The 21,870-nt window shown below is 43.2% G+C and overlaps 1 protein-coding gene across 5 annotated transcripts in view; it reads right to left on the reverse strand.

Moving 5' to 3' along the window:
* The window catches only part of ARHGAP25 (Rho GTPase activating protein 25), a 98,792-nt gene that overhangs the window by 12,087 nt on the left and 64,835 nt on the right, over positions 1–21,870 (reverse strand). For all 5 annotated transcript variants that reach the window (XM_060659554.3, XM_060659536.3, XM_060659545.3 and 2 more), the window contains 6 exons: positions 16,771–16,978; positions 11,900–12,032; positions 7,209–7,282; positions 5,094–5,215; positions 4,072–4,268; positions 989–1,521 (listed from right to left, as the gene is read on the reverse strand). In XM_060659554.3, the coding sequence (XP_060515537.1) occupies positions 989–1,521; positions 4,072–4,268; positions 5,094–5,215; positions 7,209–7,282; positions 11,900–12,032; positions 16,771–16,978 (1,267 nt within the window). The remainder of the gene's footprint in view (positions 1–988; positions 1,522–4,071; positions 4,269–5,093; positions 5,216–7,208; positions 7,283–11,899; positions 12,033–16,770; positions 16,979–21,870) is intronic.

Below are 21,870 nucleotides of genomic sequence, written 5' to 3' on the forward strand. Positions count from 1 at the left end.
AGAGGGCAAATTGTGTCCAGGCATCTTAGGGATGTGCATGAAAATTGTGGCATGAGCTGCCTCACTGGCCTTCCATTCACCCCTGCAGCCTGTACTCCGTAGGAAGCCAGTGATTCAGTGAAGCTTTAGTCAGGTAGATCTTCCTAGAAACTCTGCTCCACACAGGCTTTAAGGGGGCTGGAAAGGCCTCCTGCACTTGTCTGCCCTCTCTCCTCTCAGTCACCCTCTGCTTCTCCAGCTTACCACGGCTCTTCCTGTGCATTAACATGCCAGACCTGCTCCCTTCCATGGACTCTGCACCTTTGCTTCTCCCTGCCTGGCCTGATCTTCCCCAGTATGTGGACCTGACTCATTCCCTCTTCTCTTTAGCCCTTTGCTCTCATGCCACCTTCTCAGTGAAGCCTTCCTGACCACATTATTTAACATAGGAACCCCCTTCTTGAACCCTTCCCCAACTCCTGCCCTGCTTTATTTTTCTCCATTGCATGTTCCATCCTCTGACATAGCATATATTTTAATTATGCTATGCCTTCCTATAGAAGGAAAATTCTATAAGCACAGACAAAACTTTTGTTTGTTTTGTTCAGTGCTGTTTCCCAACAGCCAAGATAGTGTCTGGCACACTATAGGTGCTCAATAAATATTTTCAGAATGGATGTATTACATTAAGATGAACAAAATTTAAAGTTCCTCTTCATTCATTACAGCATGCCGATCCTTAAGGAACAACTATTTGGAAATGGTTGCTTAAGCCTTGTAAGCTACATACTTAACTTCTCATGAATTTAACCTAAATAGAGTTTTCACTAATTTGGTCATCTCATTACTCCCTTTACCCCTTCCCGTAATTAAGCCCAATTGCTGTAGATTAGTGTGTTCTCTAAACTCAAGCTTTCTAGTATCATTTCTTAGCAGATGAGAACAGTCCCTGTTACTGCTGAAGATGGAGGCCGGGTGGCTGCTCAGGACCCCTCTGCATGTGACTTACTTTTTGATCTGTTCCTCATACATTTGCTTCTGTGTTTCTATTTCCTTTTGCAGTTCCTGGACCACCCTCTGCAAGGATTCAAGTTCCTCTTCTCCAGAGTTCTTTTTTCCAGGTCCGGTTTCAGAGTTTGGGCTGGCAAGAGTTTCTCTCTTGGAGTCACAAGCATGGGAAGAGACCGCAGCTGCCCCATCCCCAGGGGCCCCAGGCAGGGAAGGGATGTTATCATAGGTGGAAGTCCGCTGGGAGTCAGAAAAGTGGGGCATACCTTGAGACATTGTTCTCCGGTGCCCTTCCCCTGCCTCTACCCCTGAAGAGGGCGACCAGAACTCATTCTTAAAGATCTCTACTTTGTTGCTGTTGGCACCTTGAAACGTCGATGTCAAGAAGCATTTCCGATTAGGGAGCGTCTGAGTCCTTTTTCTCGACTGCAGCTTCCAATCTCCTAGCTTTTCCTTGGGGGCTTTACTGCTCTCTTCCAAATACCCATCACTCGGCTGTTGTCCAGTGGGGCTTCCTACGTCTGAGTCGCTGGTCTAGAAAAAAATGGCCACGGATGTCATGTGGGTTTTTCCCATATGTATCATGTTCCCAAGATAAGGAGTAGTGACTTGGCTGCACACCCGTGAAACTCTTAATTAGAAGACCATCTCTTAATTCATCACGTTAGTTAGATGTGCACGATCTGTGTGGTGTTTCTTTAAGAAGATATTGCACTTAAGAGGAATTCATGCTCTCAAATCAATGGTTTATTAGTGGTTAAGAGAGTCTCAAACTAGGATTCTTTCATAGCTTTAGGATGAGGAGATCTTACTAGCTAGAACTCAAAATCCAAAAGGCATAAAATGCAAGTCTGATAAATTCAACCCACATGGGTTTCCATGACCCCCTAAATTAAAAAAATAAACAAATAAATTGCATATAAAATCAAAAAAGAAATGACAAACTAGCAAAAATATTTGCAATACATATCACAGACAACAAGCTACTCTCTCTAATATATAAAGTTCCTAAAACTCGAAAAGAAAAAGACCAGCAACCAACAAAAATCTAGACAAAGGACAAGATCAGACAGTTCACAGAGAAAAAGAAAAATGCAACAAGCCTTTACACATAAGAAAATATGTTCAGTTTCTGCCATTATCAAAGAAACCCAAATCAAAATTAAAACTACTGAATATCAGTTTACACCTCTCAGATAGGACACATCCCCAAATTTGAAAACACATTCTGCTAGTGAAACTGTAGGGAAACAGGTTCTTTCGTGCATTGCTAGTGGAAGTACAAAATGGCACAACCTCTATTTAACAATTTTAATAAAAATTACACAATAATCTACTTACCCTCTGATTCAGCAATCCCAATTCTGGGAATTTATCCTAGAAATACATCTCCTGAGCATAAAATGAAGTATGGTCAATATTATTCATTGCAGCCTTGTTTGTTGTACAAAGGAATGAAAACAAGTTGGTCAAATGAGAAACCTGTCCATGTATTGACATAAAAGGGTCTCCAGGATATACTCTAAAGTAGAAAAATGCAAGACATGAGCAGCGTGTGTGTATGTGTGTGTGCATGTGTGTGGAGAGAGAGAGCAAGAGATGTTACATTTGTATAAAAAAAAAGTAAATAATTTACATTCATATCTGCTTGTATTTGCATAAAGGAACACTGGAAAGGTAAGTACGAAACTAATGAAGGTGGGAAAGGATGGGGTAGATGGAGATAGCAGAGGGAGCAAGCTTTCTCAATCTGTATCTTTTTCTCTTTTTTATTTTTTTTAACCATGTGTATATATATTTTGAAATTAACTTTAAAACAAAAAAAAAGGTAAGGAAAAAGAAAAAGAATGAGCCCTAAAATCAGAAAATCAAGACTCAAGCTCTCCTTCTAATCCCTCTAGCTAATCACCAGCTTTTGCAACCCCACCTGGAGTCAGAATCACCTGCGCCTCAAGGTGAGAACCAGAGCTAAATCCCATTCTTCAACATCCTAGTGCTGCTACCTTGGGCCAGCTGGTCAACCTCCTTGAGACTCAGCTCCTGAATGATAAAATGTGGATGATAAATCCTGCCCTACAAAGTTATGGTGAGAACCCCAGAGGTGACCTATTTATGTTTGTCATCACAGTGGCTGCTCATAGCTACCCACAATATTATAATAAATAGCAGAAACCTGTCATATGAGCCTGACAATGACTACTCTCAAGGACTGCTAGTAGGACTTCATTATAGGAATTATGAGCATTTCTAAATATTAATTTCATTTGAGAGTGTTAGTAAAATGCACTGTGTATAGACATCACCTAAGAAAAATCAGTACCACTATCTACCTTTTTTCCCAATACTTTCTTAATTATCCTTAGGATTAATAGTACTGCAAGCAACTGACATTACCAAGTCAGTCAGAAATTTTAAATTCATTTCTTGGCCACACATAAAGAACCAAGCTGCTACATCAAGTTCATGGTTTTTTTAAAAGTATTCGTCTCCATCAATATATAAAAATATTTGAGCTTTGTAACTAGTCTACATTTCAGAGGCTGAAGAGTTTTTTGACATTGGGAACGTGAGCCCCAACACTTCAGTACAAATGAGGGGGTTGACATTGCTGAGACAGCTTATCAGGGAATGAGAAATATTACACGAACACATCACATACTCTGAGAAAGAAATCACGTTTCATGGGTTAGCAGGAAACCAGTTCTCTCTGGACTTTCACCCGGAGTTTTCAACAACTCTTGCTAAAACACTTACAATGTGATATATAATATCCCCTATTGAAATTCCCTGGACTGTGCTTGGAATGGCTTCCCTTTCTGAGTGGACTTTACTGAGGACTCCCATTGCTCAGCCATTAGGAGATTGGCACACATGCCACTAATCCCACCTCCAGGATGCCAACAGAGACTAGATTTGAAAGAGGCCAGGCTTTCAAGACGTATTCAAATGGGGATCTACCATCTGTGCCCATTGTCACAGCATCATCAAAAACTCCCCCACATTGCCACACTAGACAAGCTCTTACATAGAACGACTTGGACTAAAGGAAGAGTCAGGTGCAAAAAGAAGGCTCTCCGCACTTACCGTGTTACTAAAGCTGTCTGTCCTAGACATCGTGGGGTCTTCAGTGGCATCCCAGCCCACAGAACTTCGAGCCACTGGAGCTTTCTTGGGGTCATTTTTTTGAGCAGGGGGTGACAGGGGTGTATCCTTGGACTTGGGAAACAGAACTTCATGGTCTCTGATCATCATGGTCATCACTCTTTGGATTTGAGGAGTCCCTGAAAGAGAGAAGAAAGAGATCTGTAGAGTTGTACCATGGCAGGAGGCAGACATTCCTAAGGGTCTCCATCATGGGATGTCTCTAAACTTGGCTCTAAAACCACAGAGTCCGAAAAAAACGTCATTTTGCTCCTCATGGGACACTTCTGAATTGCTTGAGGTAGAAGATTGTGGTGGAAGAGAAGAGATAGAAGAAGGATACGGGAGTGGGTAAAAGAGGGTTATTTTCAGCCTGTATGGTCCTTTAGTCAGTCTTTGATCAGAAAATAGGCAGTATAATAGTAGAGAAAATGAAGACATCTTTCTCCCCTCATGTGGTCCTCAACATGACATCTGATTTCTTATTGCACACATAATAAATATGTGCTAGGAATACTGCCTTCCCAAATCCATGGTAGACAGCAATACTCTATGCCAGGACTTTTGCTCACTGAACCAAGACACAGCCACAAGTGTGGCCTTTTTGTGAATTCTTACAAGTGGCCTTTTTGTGAATTGTCTTATAAAATCAAACTTGCTTTCTCCACTTTCTTGCAAATTCGCTTTCTCTGGCTAAGGCTATTTAAAAGTAATTAAAGACTAAGAAACACTAGCTGTTTTTGTGCTAGCCTATTGTACTGTGTGACCATTGGGTAAATTTTGAATCTCTCTGCTCTGCTGTGATCTGGAAAATGGACATAATTCCTGCCCTGCTCCTTTCACAGGGCTATTTCACAATTTGGGCAAGTCAACAGAAAATGTTTGGCAATTTGCAGAGCACTTCGGTAGCTGTGTAACTGTCATTACTTCCTCTGCACTCGACTTCCCCACAGGACCAGTCTTACCTCTCATGATCACAGCAGGGTCTTCAACCTTTGACCTGATGAGATTCACACCAATCACAGTAGCCAGGTTATCCACGCTCATTTTATTAACACCACAGTTCAACTGGATTTCATGTAGGAACCTGTGGGCAACCAGGAAATCCCATAGTAGGAAACAGGAAGTTGCCAGAAGGAAGCACTTCCAGCTATCAATGAGATCTCAGAGATGGATCTCATCTCCTTCCTTCTAGTCTCAGGAAGGGGACCAGTCTGGTCTGCTCTGCCCACATGAGTTTAGCTTCACCTTGAAAGACTCAAGATCAAGGTAGAAGAGAAGCCAAGAGGGGCCTGTCCAGCTTCTGGTGGTGGCATTGGGGCTGGGGATGGGGTGTTGGCAGGAGGCAGGGTCCAATGCAGGGAGCTAAAAGGAAACTAGAAGGACTCAAATGGGTATCTGACTATCCCTAGTCCCAATTTCCTAGGCTTATCTCCCAGGTTCTCAGTATCCATCCCACCCAAGTTTCCAGAGAAGAAAACTTTCTCATGAGGAGATGTCACAGAGGGGAATGAAGAAGTGACTCTTGCTTCATCCTCTGATTATAGCACCAAGCATCTCAAATTCTGAGTGGCTGCTCAATAACTAGCAATGAATTTTTACTATAATTCTACCCATTGGAGACATGAAGCTCTCCTCAGATTCACTATATTAAAAAAAAAAAAAAACAACTGAAAACATCAGCAAAGGAATTTCTACTCTCTCTAAAAACCATTTTTAGGGGCGCCTGGGTGGTGCAGTCCGTTAAGCGTCCGACTTCAGCCGGGTCACGATCTCGCGGTCCGTGAGTTCGAGCCCCACGTCAGGCTCTGGGCTGATGGCTCGGAGCCTGGAGCCTGTTTCCGATTCTGTGTCTCCCTCTCTCTCTGTCCCTCCCCCGTTCATGCTCTGTCTCTCTCTGTCCCAAAAATAAATAAAAAACGTTGAAAAAATAAAAAAAATAAAAACCATTTTTAAATGAATAGGCTGAAGCAACATAAAATTCCAAATACATAGAAATTATCAAATAAATGGTGGTGTTTTCAAATGAGGAAACATTATGAAATATTACAGACTCATTTATAATCCTACTTTAGGACAGGCAGAAATGTTCACAATATAATATTAAGCCCAAAACAGCAAGACACAAATATGTACAAGAAATCGTTCCCCTATATTTATATTGATGTATGTAAAGATCTATCATAGAAAGAAAAACGTCCAAAAGGAAACATGCCCAAATAATAATAGTGATCTTTGCTGAGTGAGGAAAAGGCATTATTTTTATTTCTTATTTACGGTATGTTGTATTTTCCTTTTGCAAAGCATGCATCACTTTTATAATCTAGAAACTACAACAAAAATTTTTTTAAATAAAAGCAAATTTCAGCTCTGTCTGGCAAGAAGATCCAGATTCCCAGCTCAGACAGACCTGGGTCCATCTACGCACTACATGTTGCCGCAGAGAAGGCACGCAGGTCCTCAGAAAGGGAAATAAGAAGGGTGGCCAGGAATGAATCTAGGGCACTAGGTTATGGTCCAGCGTCAGGAAGATGGAAGATCATTCTAGAAACATTCATAAGGATTCTGGGTTTTATTTATTTTTTTTTTTTTAATTTTTTTTTTTCAACGTTTATTTATTTTTGGGACAGAGAGAGACAGAGCATGAACGGGGGAGGGACAGAGAGAGAGGGAGACACAGAATCGGAAACAGGCTCCAGGCTCCGAGCCATCAGTCCAGAGCCTGACGCGGGGCTCGAACTCACGTACCGCGAGATCGTGACCTGGCTGAAGTCGGACGCTTAACCGACTGCGCCACCCAGGCGCCCCAGGATTCTGGGTTTTAATACATGTCCCAGGACTCCAGGTAGCACTTGGGCAGGCCTGGAAGAGGAACATGTTCACTTCATGTGCCAATCAGATTTTCAGCAGATCTTTTAAATTATCTTGTGGACATAGGGAACAAACTCAGTGCTATGTGAATACAGTTGACCTTCCCAAAGTCTGGACCAGAAGCTCTGAGTTCACAGGGACACTCTTTCCTCCTCTAACCAGGTGCTTCTTTCTGATATGGCTGGAAACTGATACCAGGGGACTCTTACCTGCATATGTAGCTCAGGAGGTTATAGTTGTCTCGAGGAAGGATGGACAGCTGCTTCACCAGCTCCTGCTGAGCCTGGGAAGAGATTTTGAACACCCTAAATGAGCCTGCTCACTTGCCAGCAATGAGACTCTGGAACATAGGGAACATAACTGATGTATCTGTGCAGAAAGCAACACTTTGGTACTCACTCCTGTTCCCATAGTTTTGTGTGTTTTTTAAAAGCTTTTTATGTCCAAATAATTATAAATTCACAGGAAGTTGTGAAAATAGTATGGAGAAGCTCACAGGTTTTTATACAGTACATTTCTTTATTTGTCTCTCATCATGCCCTCTTCCCCAACTCAGAACTACTCTAAGGCAAGGACGATTTGACATCTCATACTCACAGTAATTGTTTGCTTAGTGAATGCTTAAGATATAACACTCCAGTGAAGCACTGGATCACATCCAAATACCCCAAGTCACTTTAAAAGTAGTGAGAGAAGAAGGAAGCTTCAGAGAAGGATTTTAAGCATTATGGCCTTGCTGAGATCTGCGGGGACACAGGACAAGCTGACCAATCGTGGGAAAGGCAGGTAATGTTGGAATGTTCTACCTCCATGATGACCATGAATGTTAGAGAAGAAATTCATGTGCCAGGGAGAGGAAGGACAAAGAGCTTTCTTAGTTCTTTTCACCAGCAGCTGCCTGTAGGGTCTGTAGTCACTGTCAGTAACATTGCGATTGTAAAAGTGTGCCAGTTAACATGAGACACGCAGGCTCCCTCAAACCTGAGCAGCTCCTCCTGGAGAAAACGCACCCTATGGCCTGTCAGCCTGCATGTAGTGACTTGGTGCAGACCCTCTGTATCTAGAATACCTGCTTCATATTAGGATTCCCTCTTCCAGCTTAATGAGTGAATTCTTTGTAAAGGTTGCTATAGATTCATTGCTCTCAACTACCACTCCTGCCACATTTTCACCAATGAGGGAGGCTGTGGTCTCTCTGCCCTGCCCAGATGTGCGTTACCACAGATCAGAAACTCAAGCATGTTGAGGGGTGCCTGGGTGGCTCAGTCGGTTAAGCATCTTACTTCAGCTCAGGTCATGATCTCAGTTTGTGGGTTCAAGACCCAACAGCTCAGAGCCTGGAGCCTTCTTCGGATTCTGTATCTCTGTCTCTCTCTGCTTCTCCCCTGCTCACGCTCTGTTTCTCTCTCCCTCTCTCCCTCTCTCCCTCTCTCTCAAAAATAAATAAACATAAAAAAATTTTAAAAAAAGAAACCCAAATATTTTGAGATGGAGAAAAGTTGGGAGAAGCAGGTCTAAAGCGAATAAGTTCAGGGGTGGGAGTCTTATTGTCAGATCTGCATCCGCATACCTCTTTGCTTTTCCTGGAGCTATGGGGTGAGAGATTGCCTGAAACAATGATGCTTTTTAGCCAACTTTTAAACCTCATTCTATAAAATGTTATTAATTTCACAAGGGTGAGCTGATATACCTATATTAATTAAGACTTCTCATGTCCTCATCTCACTCTCTCCCCCAAAAATTTATAAATCATGCACAAAATCATTCAGTTACTTATTTTATTTTATTTATTTTTTTAATGTTTATTTTTGAGAGAAAGAGAGACCGAGTGCAAGTGGGAGAAGGGGAGAGAGAGAGGGAGACACAGAATCGCAAGCAGGATCCAGGCTCTGAGCTGTCAGCAAAGAGCCCAACGAGAGGTTTGAACTCACAAACCGTGAGATCATAACTTGAGTCAAAGTTGGACGCTTAACCAACTGAGCCACCCAGGTGCCCCTGGTTATTAATTTTAAAGTGGCTTGAGGTGTTTGATTATAGTCCCATTCTTTTTTTTTTTTTTAAGTTGATTTATTTATTTTGAGAGAGAGAGAAAGCACACAAGCAGGGGAGGGGCAGAGAGAGAGAAGGAGAAAATCCAAAGCAGGCTCCACACTGTCTGCATGGAGCCTGATGCAGGCCTCAAACTCGCGAACCGTGACATCATGACTTGAGCCAAAACCAAGAGTCGGACGCTTAACCAGCTGAGCCACCCAGGTGCCCCATTATAGTCCCTTTCTTTTTATTTTATTTTATTTTATTTTATTTTATTTTATTTTATTTTATTTTATTTTATTTTTTAACTTTGTAATTTAACTTTATTTTTTATTTTTTTAATTTACATCCAAATTAGTATATAGTGAAGCAATGATTTCAGTAGATTCCTTAATGCCCCTTACCCTTTTAGCCCACCCCCCCCACAACCCTTCCAGCAACCCTCAGTTTCTTCTTCATATTTATCAGTCTCTTTTGTTTTGTTCCCCTCCCTGTTTTTATATTATTTTTGTTTCCCTTCCCTTATGTTCATCTGTTTTGTCTCTTAAAGTCCTCATATGAGTGAAGTCATATGATTTTTGTCTTTCTCTGACTAATTTCACTTAGCATAATACCCTCCAGTTCCATCCACATAGTTGCAAATGGCAAGATTTCATTCTTTTTGATTGCTGAGTAATACTCCATTGTATATATATACCACATTTTCTTTATCCATTTATCCATCGATGGACATTGGGCTCTTTCCATACTTTGGCTATTGTTGATAGTGCTGCTGTAAACATTGGGGTGCATGTGTCCCTTCGAAACAGCACACCTGTATCCCATGGATAAATACCTAGTAGTGCAATTGCTGTGTTGTAGGGTAGTTCTATTTTTAGTTTTTTGAGAAACCTCCATACTGTTTTCCAGAGTGGCTGCACCACGAACAATGCAAAAGAGATCCTCTTTCTCCGCATCCTCGCCAACATCTGTTGTTGCCTGAGTTGTTAATGTTAGCCATTCTGACAGGTGTCAGGTGGTATCTCATTGTGGTTTTGATTTGTATTTCCCATCATAGTCCCTTTCTTTGTTAGATCGTTACATCCCAGGAAGGCTGTCACCCTGATTGGCTTCATTTGCCTTTTGTTGCTGAGGAAGACCTGTATGAGATCATGCAAACTCATTTTTGTGCAGGCAAATAGCTACAATAGCTACAGCATAATTAGCTGCATCATTATTCTTCCCTTCCTTTCCTAACATTGAAATATAAAACCGCCGTTTTTCTTGTGCTGAGATCTACTTAAATCATGAGGCCCCTCACTCTTAGGAGAGAAGTTCTCATAGCTATGTTTTCTACCAGGTCTAGGGCACTCCATTGCTTAAAATAATAATAGTAATAGTAATAATAATAATTATTATTATATATATATTTCTGGGAGTATATTATATAATAAATGTTAAAATAGAGAATAAGCCTTTCCTTAAACTGATACTTTAAAAATATCACTCACCTATCTCCTATCCCTTGTCCTCAAAACAATGCTAAGTACTGCAGATGCTATTATGAAATTTGTCTAAGCTTGTGCTATCCAACACAACAGCTACTTGACACATGTGACTATTTAAATAATAAAATAAAATAAAATTAGGAATTGTTTCTTTAGTTGAACTAGCCGCATTTCAAGTGCCCAATAGCCATGTGTGGCTAGTGGTTACCATATTGATCACTGTAGCTATGTACCAGTTCCACCATTATAGAACGTTCTGTTGGTCCAAGGAAATAAACAGAGTCTCACAGAAAGTGCTTAATTTGCCTAATGGCAAAATCAAACTTAAATCCATGTCTTCACTGTAGGCTTTTCTGTGCAACACTTTGGCAGAGAGAGCTTTAAACATGGTGGCGCTAGGGGTGCCTGAGTGGCTCAGTCAGGTAAGCGTCCGACTTCAGCTCAGGTCATGATCTCGTGATTCATGGGTTTGAGCGCCACGTTGGGCTCTGTGCAGACAGCTCAGAGCCTGGAGCCTATTTTGAATTCTGTCTCCCTCTCTCTGCCCCTCCCCTGTTTGCACTCTGTCTCTCTCTGTCTCGAAAATAAGTAAACATTGAAAAAAAATTTAAAACATAGGAGTGCTAAAAGCGAACCTCCCAGAAGTGGGGAGTTAGACCCCAATTATCAGCAGTATAACACAAACATATTCGTGGGGCATTTGGTTTTGCAAATCCTGGTTAAAAACCAGGAAGGTTTTATTGTTGTTAGATGGGTTTTCCTGGTGGCTTTTGTTGGTCGGTTAATTTGTTTAACATGACTCTAGTGTGGTGATTGTTGACTTTAAGACCTTTCAGGAAACAAATTACATGGGAACACAAATCCTGCAGGCAAACTTGTGAACTCTAACAAGCATGATGCTGCAGACAATGACCACACCCCCTTAAGCAGCTGCAGCTGAAAAGAACAAAGAAAAGTTCCTTGTCCTTCCTTTCTCTGGTGTCTGCATTCCTTGTATGCCCATGGCTGACACTCATGATCATGGTGGAACTAGAACATTCTCCCCTCTCACCAGCCTTCCAGGTTGGTCAGCCTGTCCTTGTGTCCACTGGGTCTCAGCAAGGCCATATTGCTTGAAAGCCTTCTCAGAAGCTTTCTCTTTCTCATTAAAGTGGCTTGGGTATATTTGATTATAGTCAATTCTTTTTTGGATTGTTACATCCCAGCAAGGCTGTCACGATGACTGGCTTCAGTTGCCTTCTGTTGTTGACAAAGTTCCAGTTTGACAAAGTATCTCACTAAAAGGTATGAGTCCCTTGACCCACTGTTGCTTGCCTACCAGAAGAGTGTTCAGTAACTATCACCTTCCAAAGCAGGACAACTAACTCTAATGAGATACAAACCTTTGCCTCATCTGCATTCATGAGCTGCCCGCACAGCAGGAACCCCTCATACTGGCTCCAGGGAACCACTGGCTCTGGGAGGTCTCGGAGGTAAAGCTTTAACAGGGAGGCCACGGTGTGTACATCTGTATCTCTGCAAGAAAATAAGCGATGTTGTTTGAAAATAAAGCTCCAGAACATTCCTTGCCTTCCCCTTTGTGGTCCACTAAATAGAATCCCAGGTTCCAAAGGGGAGTTTTGCAGAGGAGCAGAGTCTGATAAAGATGTATCCAAACAAAACATCTTTGCTAATCTTCTGGAATCATGACCCTCAACACTTTTTTCTTTATCTCTTCCACCCAACTGCCTCAAAAGTAAGTTCAAGGTCTACTTTTTCATTAATCCTATTAAATTATTTTAGTCTTCATCTCTTTCTATTTTCTCCAAGTCACTTAGTACCTCACAATTTTGCATTTTCTGCTTAGTCTCTAATTTTTCATGTGATAACTCATTTATATTGATGGCCCATGATCTCTTTAAACCCTCAGAGAGCTCAAAACAGTTCTGGGATTCATTCATATATTTGTGCAATTGTTCAATAAATAAGCATTGAGAGAACCTACTAGGTGAAAGATACTACCTCAAGCACTGGGATTTCAGCAGTGAACCTGAGGGATATACAGGACACCTGGCCTCATTGAGCCACAGAGCTGTGCAGACTCAAATGTTACCAAGTCACTACAAAATTGTGAGGCTAGTGCCATGACTAACCTGGGACTGTATGGAGGTGTGTAAAAGGGACACCCAGTGCAGAGCTGAGGATCCATAGGGGACAAGATCTGAAGAATGACAAGGAGTTACAGTATGAGGAAGGGAGCCTAGAGGGTGGGGAGCAGAGGCCCAGCTGCAGAAACACAGACAACATTCAGATGACTTCCTGTTAACTGAAGGAAGCTTGGACTTTTCAGTTCAGCTTGTCCAGTTTATAACAGGAGTGGGCAAAGTATGGCCCAGGAGCCAAATCTGGCCCATTGGCTGTACAGTCTATGAGCTAAGAATGGATTTTACATTTTTAAATAGCTGGGAACAAAACTCAAAAGAAGCAGATATCATAGCATGTGAAAATTATCTGAAATTTGAATTTCAGCATCCATCAAGTGATATGGCCATGCTTATTCATTTTTGGATTGTCTTTGGCTGATTTTGAGCTATAACTCTGCTAAAAGCAGAACTGAATAGTTGCAGTAGAAACACTCTGGCCTGCAAAGCCTAAATATGTCATATATGGCCTTTTATCAAAGTCTGCTGACCCCTGTTTTATAGAGCTATTGCATTTATTATGCAACTCTATAAGAGAAAATAAGTCTGAATCTACCATATGCTTAAAGCTCATTAGTGAAGAAATTATTTACTTCATATTTATTTACTTCACATCAAAAAAACCTCCAAAAAACTGGTATTCTTAAGTGACTGTCCTGGTAGTACTTTGAAAAGCGAGGATGTGCTGAGAGGTTCAGACAATCTGAATGGCTCCTCAGTTTCATTGATGGGGAATATAGAATTCACTGGGTAGGAGTGACTCCTGGAGAAGGGACAGGATGGGCTGGTTTGGGCAGAAGGAAAAGAAGGGAGGCATTGGAGGAAGCAGAAATAAGAGCATCAGGACTTGACTGTAAAGCTCTGCCTTGGTATCCTGAGTAAGTTTTTTTGTTTGTTTTTGACAGCCAGTGTTTGGAGATGTCTTCTGAAAAGGCCCCAGCTTTGCAGCCTGTCAGCTCTCTACCTCAAAATGAGAACATGAACTGGCACGGAGCCCTGTCTGTGCTCCACTGCTGCCTCAGGAAACGGGGGTGGGAACCATTCACTTAAGGTGGGGATTCTAGAAAAACCTTCCCTGCTGAGTCACTACCTAAAAATATCCCTGGACAAAGTCCTCTTGTCAAAATACGTGAGACATTCCCAAGAAAATGGCAGAACGACAACCAACTAACACTTTGCAGGAGGAGCATTCACCCAAAGTTGCAAAAGGAGCCATGAGGCTTCTCCTCATGCCCCTGCATCACCATCCATTCCATGGTCTTGGTCAGAATCCGGGGCCTCTCCCTCACCCCACACCCAATTAGGCTCCCAAATCCCCTCAAGTCTATCCAAATGTCACGTGAATCGCTCTAAGTCCTGCCCCCCTCCACTGCCCTATTTCAAAAGCCAATGGCCTTTTGCCAGGATTCTGTCCCAGCTTCCTAGCTGGCCTTCTGCCTCCACAGTTCCATTTTCTGATGCACTGTCCACTGCCTGGCAAAATACAACATGCAAAATATGCCCAAGGAACGAGTGTTGCAAACAACAAATTAAAATGAGAAAGACAGTAGAGACGATGAATCAAAAAACAGAATCTTTTAAAGAAAAATGACAACAACAAAAACCACAAACTACTAGATAGTTCAATCAGAAGAAACTATGACAGCAAAAATATCCAACATTAGAAAAAAAGGTTATAACCACTGATATAGTGTAGATGCTTCAGTGTTATAACCAGAGAACATAATTATCTATGTAAATCATCTTGGAACATTTAAAACCAGAGAAACCTTCCCGATTCATTTTATCAGGGGGAGATAATGCTGCTTGTCCTGGCTAACTCTTTATGCTTGTCTAAGGCATCTCAGTGTAAATGTCATTGCTTCTTGGGGGTCTCCCTAAATCTACCAGATGGTGGCAAAAGGCCCCTGTTCTAAGTCCTCATAGTACCATCTAGTTTTCCATTGTAGCACTTAACACAATGGAAATTATACAATTATTTTTGTAAATTTTTAGTATAATGTCTGTGCCCTAATTTTGTCAGAGCTGACTCACTTGTCACTGTTACAGTTTACATTTCCAGCATGATTTTACCTGAGTTTGCTATTCCTTCGGCCCAATGAAACATGTTTAAGTCAAGTTAAACATGATTTTTTTTAAGTCAAGGACTAAGAGAAAGTCAGGAGCCAGGTTGAACTTCTGAGCTCAACACCTGATCCACTAGAGGTTAGCCCAGGCCCCACCGATGGCTCTGCCAACACTTCCCTGGTGGCACCGACCTTAAAACATGGCACATCTGTATGTTTCTCATGGAAGTATAGGTATCAGAAGTGTATTGGCTTTATGACTGGATAGTATCCAGTCCAACAGAAACTCAACAAAGAGATTTTAAATTTTATTCATATATGTTTAATGAGAATCAGATACAGCTGCACTAGCACCTACCAAGTAAAAGGTCCTTTGTTTCTTTTCATTCCAGTGAGACAATTTGGGAGATCTCATGGTGAAACCACACATATGACCAACATAGGGCATCTAGATGACTACCCACAAGGATTATGTAGACCCAAGCATCGGCCCTGGGAAGACTCTGAAGAACCCCAGGTGACCGTTCCTATTTCTGGGTATGTAAACGCTACTCCTTAATTCTGGGGGTGGAGAGGTCATGACAAGCTGTGGTAACTTTCCTCCTTCCTGCCCCAAATATTTCATAGGTATCCAAGACTGTGACTCCACCACCCAGGCTGACTTTATAGGAACATAAAATGAAGCCTAGGGCAAGTATCTGACAAACTCTTGCAATCACCTCTATTCCTCCTGGCTGACTCTTCACATGGCTTTAGCAACAACCCACCTGTATGTTTTGATCAACTCAAAGCTAATTAAAAACATAAGAAGGAAACTGAATATAAAAAGGTGGTGAGCTTAATTGATCAGGTGCCTGACAATGAAATGCAATTTATAGTGCTGCTGAGAGGTCTGTAAATTTGATGCCCGTAACCTGCTGTAGTTCCAGTAACAACTCCACCCGTTGCTTTCCTGTAAAAATAAAGCACCCTTGGTGAGTTAACCTACTGCGTGCCGAAGGCAGCAAAGACAGACACGCGGTGGCCCAAACTCAGACAGTGGCGGTAAGATTGGAGTGAACAGAAGGTATCAGAGATGCTTCACAGGGAGAATGGGCATTGCTGGTGACTGGGGTGGATGTGGGGAGAGGGGACTAATGGCACTTAGCTGTTCATGATTTTCCCAGGATCACCCCTATTCCTAGGTCCTAAATAACCCCTTGGGGAATTTCAACCTTTGGAAACTGGACAGAGTTTGGGCCTGCCTTACCAAATCTTGATTTATGGGCTGCTGATTTGGAAAGAACAATGGCTCTTTCTTGCCAGCGGGACAAGCGCGCACAGGCAACCGAGGCAAATATTGCACAATAGGCAGAGAGTGCGTACAATGTCGACGTGGGTGCTGTACTAGCTGACTGTGGCAGAGCCAGAAACCTCACCTGGGTGGCTGGAGGCGGTGGGGCAGGTAGGCGATGGTGAGAAGAAATGTCACCACAACTGATATTCCCCAACCAAACCTGGGCAACCTCCATGGGGGAGACCTAAGAAGACGCCAGGCTGCCACGATATCAGTATGTACTCTCTCCAAAAAGGCTCAGAACTAAGTTCAGAGCCGCACATTACTTATGGTCTCCCAACCTGACAAGAAGTGCTGCTTCTGGCCATTTCTGGAAAGCTGAGAGCATCGGAGCCCTCGGGTATAGGTGTGCTACGTTCTCTACCACACTGAGTCTATTTGTACAGTCTGCTCACTCTTCAACGTTCCTCACCTGCCCAGTGGTGTAGGCCTTAAGCTAGGTCCCATCATCCTCCCGGCCTCCCCTACATCCTAAACATCTCTTGACTGCTCAGCAAGGCCCTGCTTCTAGTTCACTTCATTCCTCACGTAAGTCGCCAGCAAAATAAAAAGCTCTCTTTGTTGCAAGCCAGGGCCTTGGAAACTTCTGTGTGAGTCCGGTAGCTCAGCCGGTAGAGAGAGGTCCTCCTACCCACATATGGCAGGGGGAAGACATGGTGAGGACAGGGTACCTGTCAAAGGAGGGCCGCTCCCCGGCATCAAAAGCGTCTCTGAGCTGCTTCACCAGGTTGTCCTGCCCAGGCAGTCGGAAGATGCCCTCTTCATTCAGGCCGTGCTGGAGGATGAACTCCGCACACTTCTCCACCAGGATGGGCACCAGGTGGGGGCCAAATTTCTGCTCATAGGCCACGGTCTCATCCAAACGCTGGCCAAACACAGCTAGAAAGAGAAAAACAGGATGTTCCCATCATTCTGACTTCCATTGGATGAAATGATAGGTCAAAGTGCTTTCTTTGCCTATTTCTAGATTTGCCAGTGTTGTGTATAACCTCAAAAGTTTTAGCGCAATGATACTAAACGAAATATAGGAGACAAGCCATCCATAATATTTCCTGGAGCTACAAATTTGGGAGAGTCTCTGGAAGTCTTTTTCTCTTGACCCACAGTTTTACATATTCAAAATAACAACTCGCTTTTACTGAATACCTGTTGTCTGCTAGAAATTGTGCTAAGCACTTTGCACACCTGTTCTCATTTCATCTTAACAGCAACCCCACGAGGTAGTAGAATTGTTATACTCACCTTGCCATTAAAGACACTGAGCCTTAGAGGCACTGGTGAACTTGCCAAGGTCAGGTGCCAGGGCACGGTAGTCAGAATTCAAGCCCAGGCAGTAAACTCAAGAGAATGTACTCTTAACTATGGCAGCAAGCAGGCAGTTTTGAATTCTGCTTGTGTCATACAGCATTAAAAAATAAGTCTATCACACGGATGTCTCATACCCTATTAAACCATTGTGGCATTCTTAATAATATAGATTGTTTATTATGTTTTACTATTTTCAAAACAGCTACAGTGAACATGCTTATCCACCGAGCAGAGTTCCTGGAATGTATTCAGCACAATGTATAATTTCTAATTAATTGCTTAATTAATTAATTAACATTTGGATAGGTGATCACAGGCTTTTCATTCTTTTGAACTATTTCCTTAGGGCAAATTCTCACAAGTTGAATTACTAGGTCAAGTGTTTTGAACATTTTTATGACTCAGTGGTATGCAAATTGTTGTCCAAAAATATTTTTCCAAATTACACTGCCTCCAGCAAAGCATGTGTGGACCAGCTCCACCCCAGCCCTGTCAGTACAGGCTCTATAATTTCCCCACCCCAGCGGTATAACAAGGTTAGTTTTTAAATCAGGACAATCGTTGGCTACCCATTCTCCCACCAGGCCCCTATTCCCTTTGGTTCCTGGAGGCTCAGAAGACAGGTCATGGCTTCAGCTCTGTCCTGCCTGATTTTCCCTCTGTCATAATTAGGACCTGGTTACACTGACCACTTCAATTCCCAGGACACTGCTTCCCAGAGTCCTTTGGTGTTCCCCATGGTTCGCTCTCTGGTTGGTCCCCTGTATCCAGTCTCTAACGTGGATTTCACCTGTACAGAGCTATACTGAGCTCGTGAATCTGCCGTGTCCTCTGCACTCCCACCCATTGCCCTAAGCCAGGCTGGACTATTCTCTCACCTATGACAGCTGTGGTGTTCTCTTCTGACATGTTCAAAGCCCTCCTGCTGCCTACCTTTCTAAACCGTCTCCAATTTCCCTAAGCACACTCCCCGTCCCCAACCCTGTTTTTGTCACCCACTTCTTCCCCAATTGCCACAGTAGCATTTTCTAAATTACTCCTCAAAGTCCTAGGGGCTTCTTCTGCAGACCCTCAGATGCTGGGAGGTGAGAGCAGTGGATCTGGGAGGAGCTGAGCATGGGAGCGGTCCCTGTATTTCCTACTCCCAACCACATCTGCTGGGCTGTTGTCTGTTTTACTTATTGCGTTTCAGTGACACTGTTTGATTAAATATTTCTGTGGCTGCAGTTTGAAAGTTGGGGCTGGCATTCCTTAGTTTCGCATTTGGTCTAGCCCCCGCCTACCTTTCCAGCCTGACTTCCTGTCGTGCCCCCACAGGCACCTCACCCTGATGTTCCCAAAACCCTTGGATGGTCTTCTCATTGCCCAGTCTGTGCATGTCTCCTTCCTTGTCTGCTGGAATTCCATTTGTCTTCCTTGGCCTGGCTCAAATACCATCATGTCTGCCAAGCTCTCCTTGACCCCAGCCTGAGAGATTCTGTCCCTACTTTGTGCACCTGTATTCTTTCTCAAATACCCCAATCCCTTTCGACACCATACTGTAATTATCTATATGTACCCACACCCTCTGCAAGACTAGGCTCCCCAGAGCTGGAAATATGGGGGTGCTCTCTATTCAACCCCAGTGTTCAGCACAGGGCCTGGCACAAGGTAGGTAGCACATTTTGCTGAATTACTTAAAGAATTATTTCATCTTTAAGCAAGTGCTTTCCATGATTAATGATAAGTTTGGCATTTCTTTAGAGTAAGCTCTGGTAGAGACCTCCTCAGTGGAAGAATTCAGCTTCACACTAACATTTCTTGAGTGCCAGCAGCAGCTCATGTGGAATAGGTAATACAGACAAGAGAACATAGGATATGGTTCTTGCTTTCAATTAAGTTACACTCGAGCTATGAAAATGAAATGACCACATGCAAAATAATGAGAAACAATTAGACAATGGCAGTAAGAATGTAGAATTTGGTTCCTATATGTCTGTGAAAGGAGCTGGATAGACACTTGGAAGGAAAAGTTTGAAACAATCTGACTTAAAACATAGGCCACATGGCATTTGTAAAATTCCCTTGAGGAGCATCTCAAGGGGGGAGGCAGATGTGTTTCTGAGCAGTTGAAGACTTGGGCTCAAGGGGCCCCTTGTACCCTGACAGGGAGAGATATTCCAATACAATGTGGGGATTTGCATGGAGATGTCAGAGCAGTCAGATGGGAGCCCCATTCCTGAGGTCCCAAGGCAAATGCTCAATTTTGCAGGTGACCTGGAATCCTCTCGGTAGCAAGTCCTGTAACTTTTCTCCCCATCCCAGCCTCTCAGCCTTGTCCTGTGCTCCTCCTTCATCCCTCCCAGGCCCCACAGTCAGTCATTGTAATACCACTCTCACCAGTAAACCCACTTCCCAATCCCCCCTTTCTCCTCCATCATCTCTGCTCTGTAGACTCCTAGTACCCCCTCCACACCTTCACCAGGTCACCAAGAGCCCCAAGGGAACACAGCATTCCATATCACGGAGGCTTTTATTCCCAATCAGAAGACCTTGGTTCCAAATCTCCCCCACTCCTCTTGCTCTCACCACCCACTCCTTTTCCCTCTGTGTCTCAGCAGGTGACCTGGTCTCCTCTTTTCCTTCTCTCCTCAAGTGGAGGAAATCATCAATGAACTCTCTTATCCCCAATCCCTGCCCTTCCTGTCCCTCCTCCTCTGCCTGTCTTCTCTCAAAGGAAGAAAAGGACCCTGTGCTTTCATCTAAAATGATGCTTTTTTGACCTGTAGGTTCCATCCCTTTGCAGGTCTTCTAGGACTTCACTCCCTCTCTTCTGTATCTTAAATATTTCTCTTTTTAGTTGAAAGAGCCCAGGTGAGTCTAAGTCTGCCAATTTATCAAACAATAACCTCCTACCCTAGCTCTCAAACAACCACTATTTGCCTTCCTTCTCTTCATCAGGACACTCATAAGAACATGTCTACTTCCATGCTCACAGGCTCTACTTCTTTGCTTATCAAACTCTCCACCTCTCAACCCATCCAGTCTAGTTTCACCAGTTTGCATCTTTCCACCCAATCCACTCGATAAAATTTCCAACGCCTTTCTAATCGCCAGACATGGCCTATGCTCATTCCACACCCCACTGGTCTTCCCTGAAGACTCATGATGGTGTTGATTCTCCTTTCTCCTCATGAATTTCTCCCGACATGATGACAAAATCATCGTTCTCATTCTATTCCCATTTGCCTCCTGGTTCCTCTGCAATCTCCTTTCCTGTGCTCCCTCCTCCACCTGCTCCTTTCCTGTGTCACTTCCCGACACTCCAGCTTAGCTGTCCCCTCCCTCTAGACATTCTTTTTGAGGAAGGTCATATGATTCCATACATTTGGATATCACCTACAAATTGGTAACTTGTAAATCCACATGTCTGGGCCAGACCTACCTATCTTCTATCTACCTATCTATCTATCTATCTATCATCTATCTATTTATCTATCCTTCCTCATTCAACATCTAATGGCAGTTCTCCCAGTGTCTTCTCCAGTCTCACTCTTGTCCCACCCCCAACACTCCCAAATTACTGCTTCTCCTGGAGCCTTCTTCCCAGGCAATAGCATTCAGTCAGTCAAGCACTCAAGCATCAGGCACTTTCCTAGTCATGGATAATACAAAACCATTAACACAAGGTACCTGCACTTGACAAACCCCATCTGCAAAAGTGTGAGTGTCGGGATTATCTGCAATATCCTCTTTTTCCCTCCAAACAGATTAGCATTTTCTTTTCTTTTTTTATGTTTTATTTATTTTTGAGAAAGAGCATGAGCAGGGGAGGGGTAAAGAGAGAGGGGGACAGAGGATCCAAAGCGGGCTCTGGACTGACAGCAGTGAGCCCTTTGCAGGGCTCGAACTCACGAACTGTGAGATCATGACCTGAGCCAAAGTCTCAAAAGACTGAGACACCCAGGTGCCCCAGATCAGCACTTTCTAAATTAAACCATCTCTTCTCTGTCCTCGCTGCTACTGTCAAAATTATTGTGATGGTTGCTTTTGCAAGTCTGTTTCTTGCAAATTCCTTCCACTGGAATTCACAAAATCATTCGGCAAATACAGACTGAGTACCTGCCTCTTGGGTAGCTGGAGATTATTATAGAAGGAATGAAGAAAGGTCTTTGCTTTTGCAAACTCTGGAGCTAATACCCTTCCTTCTCCTCACCTTGAAACCTGATCTTCCTGCAGCAGAATTTCCAACTGTCTTCTCCTCAGAGGGAACCGATCCCTCTCTCTTCTGTGCACATAGAGCTACTTCTCATGTAGCTTAGTTTTAAACATGTCTCTCTTCCACTGGACTATGAGCTCCTCAAAGGCAGACAGCCTGTCTGGTTCACCATCTATTTTTATGTCCTGGCACAGAGCCTGGCACATGATGGGCCAGTCCTCGAAGAGCTGTCATCGGCTGTCTGCCATTCCTCTTGTCCTCCGCC

This window comes from Panthera onca, chromosome A3 (genome assembly GCF_046562875.1).
Source record: "Panthera onca isolate mPanOnc1 chromosome A3, mPanOnc1 haplotype 2, whole genome shotgun sequence".
NCBI lineage: Eukaryota > Metazoa > Chordata > Mammalia > Carnivora > Felidae > Panthera > Panthera onca.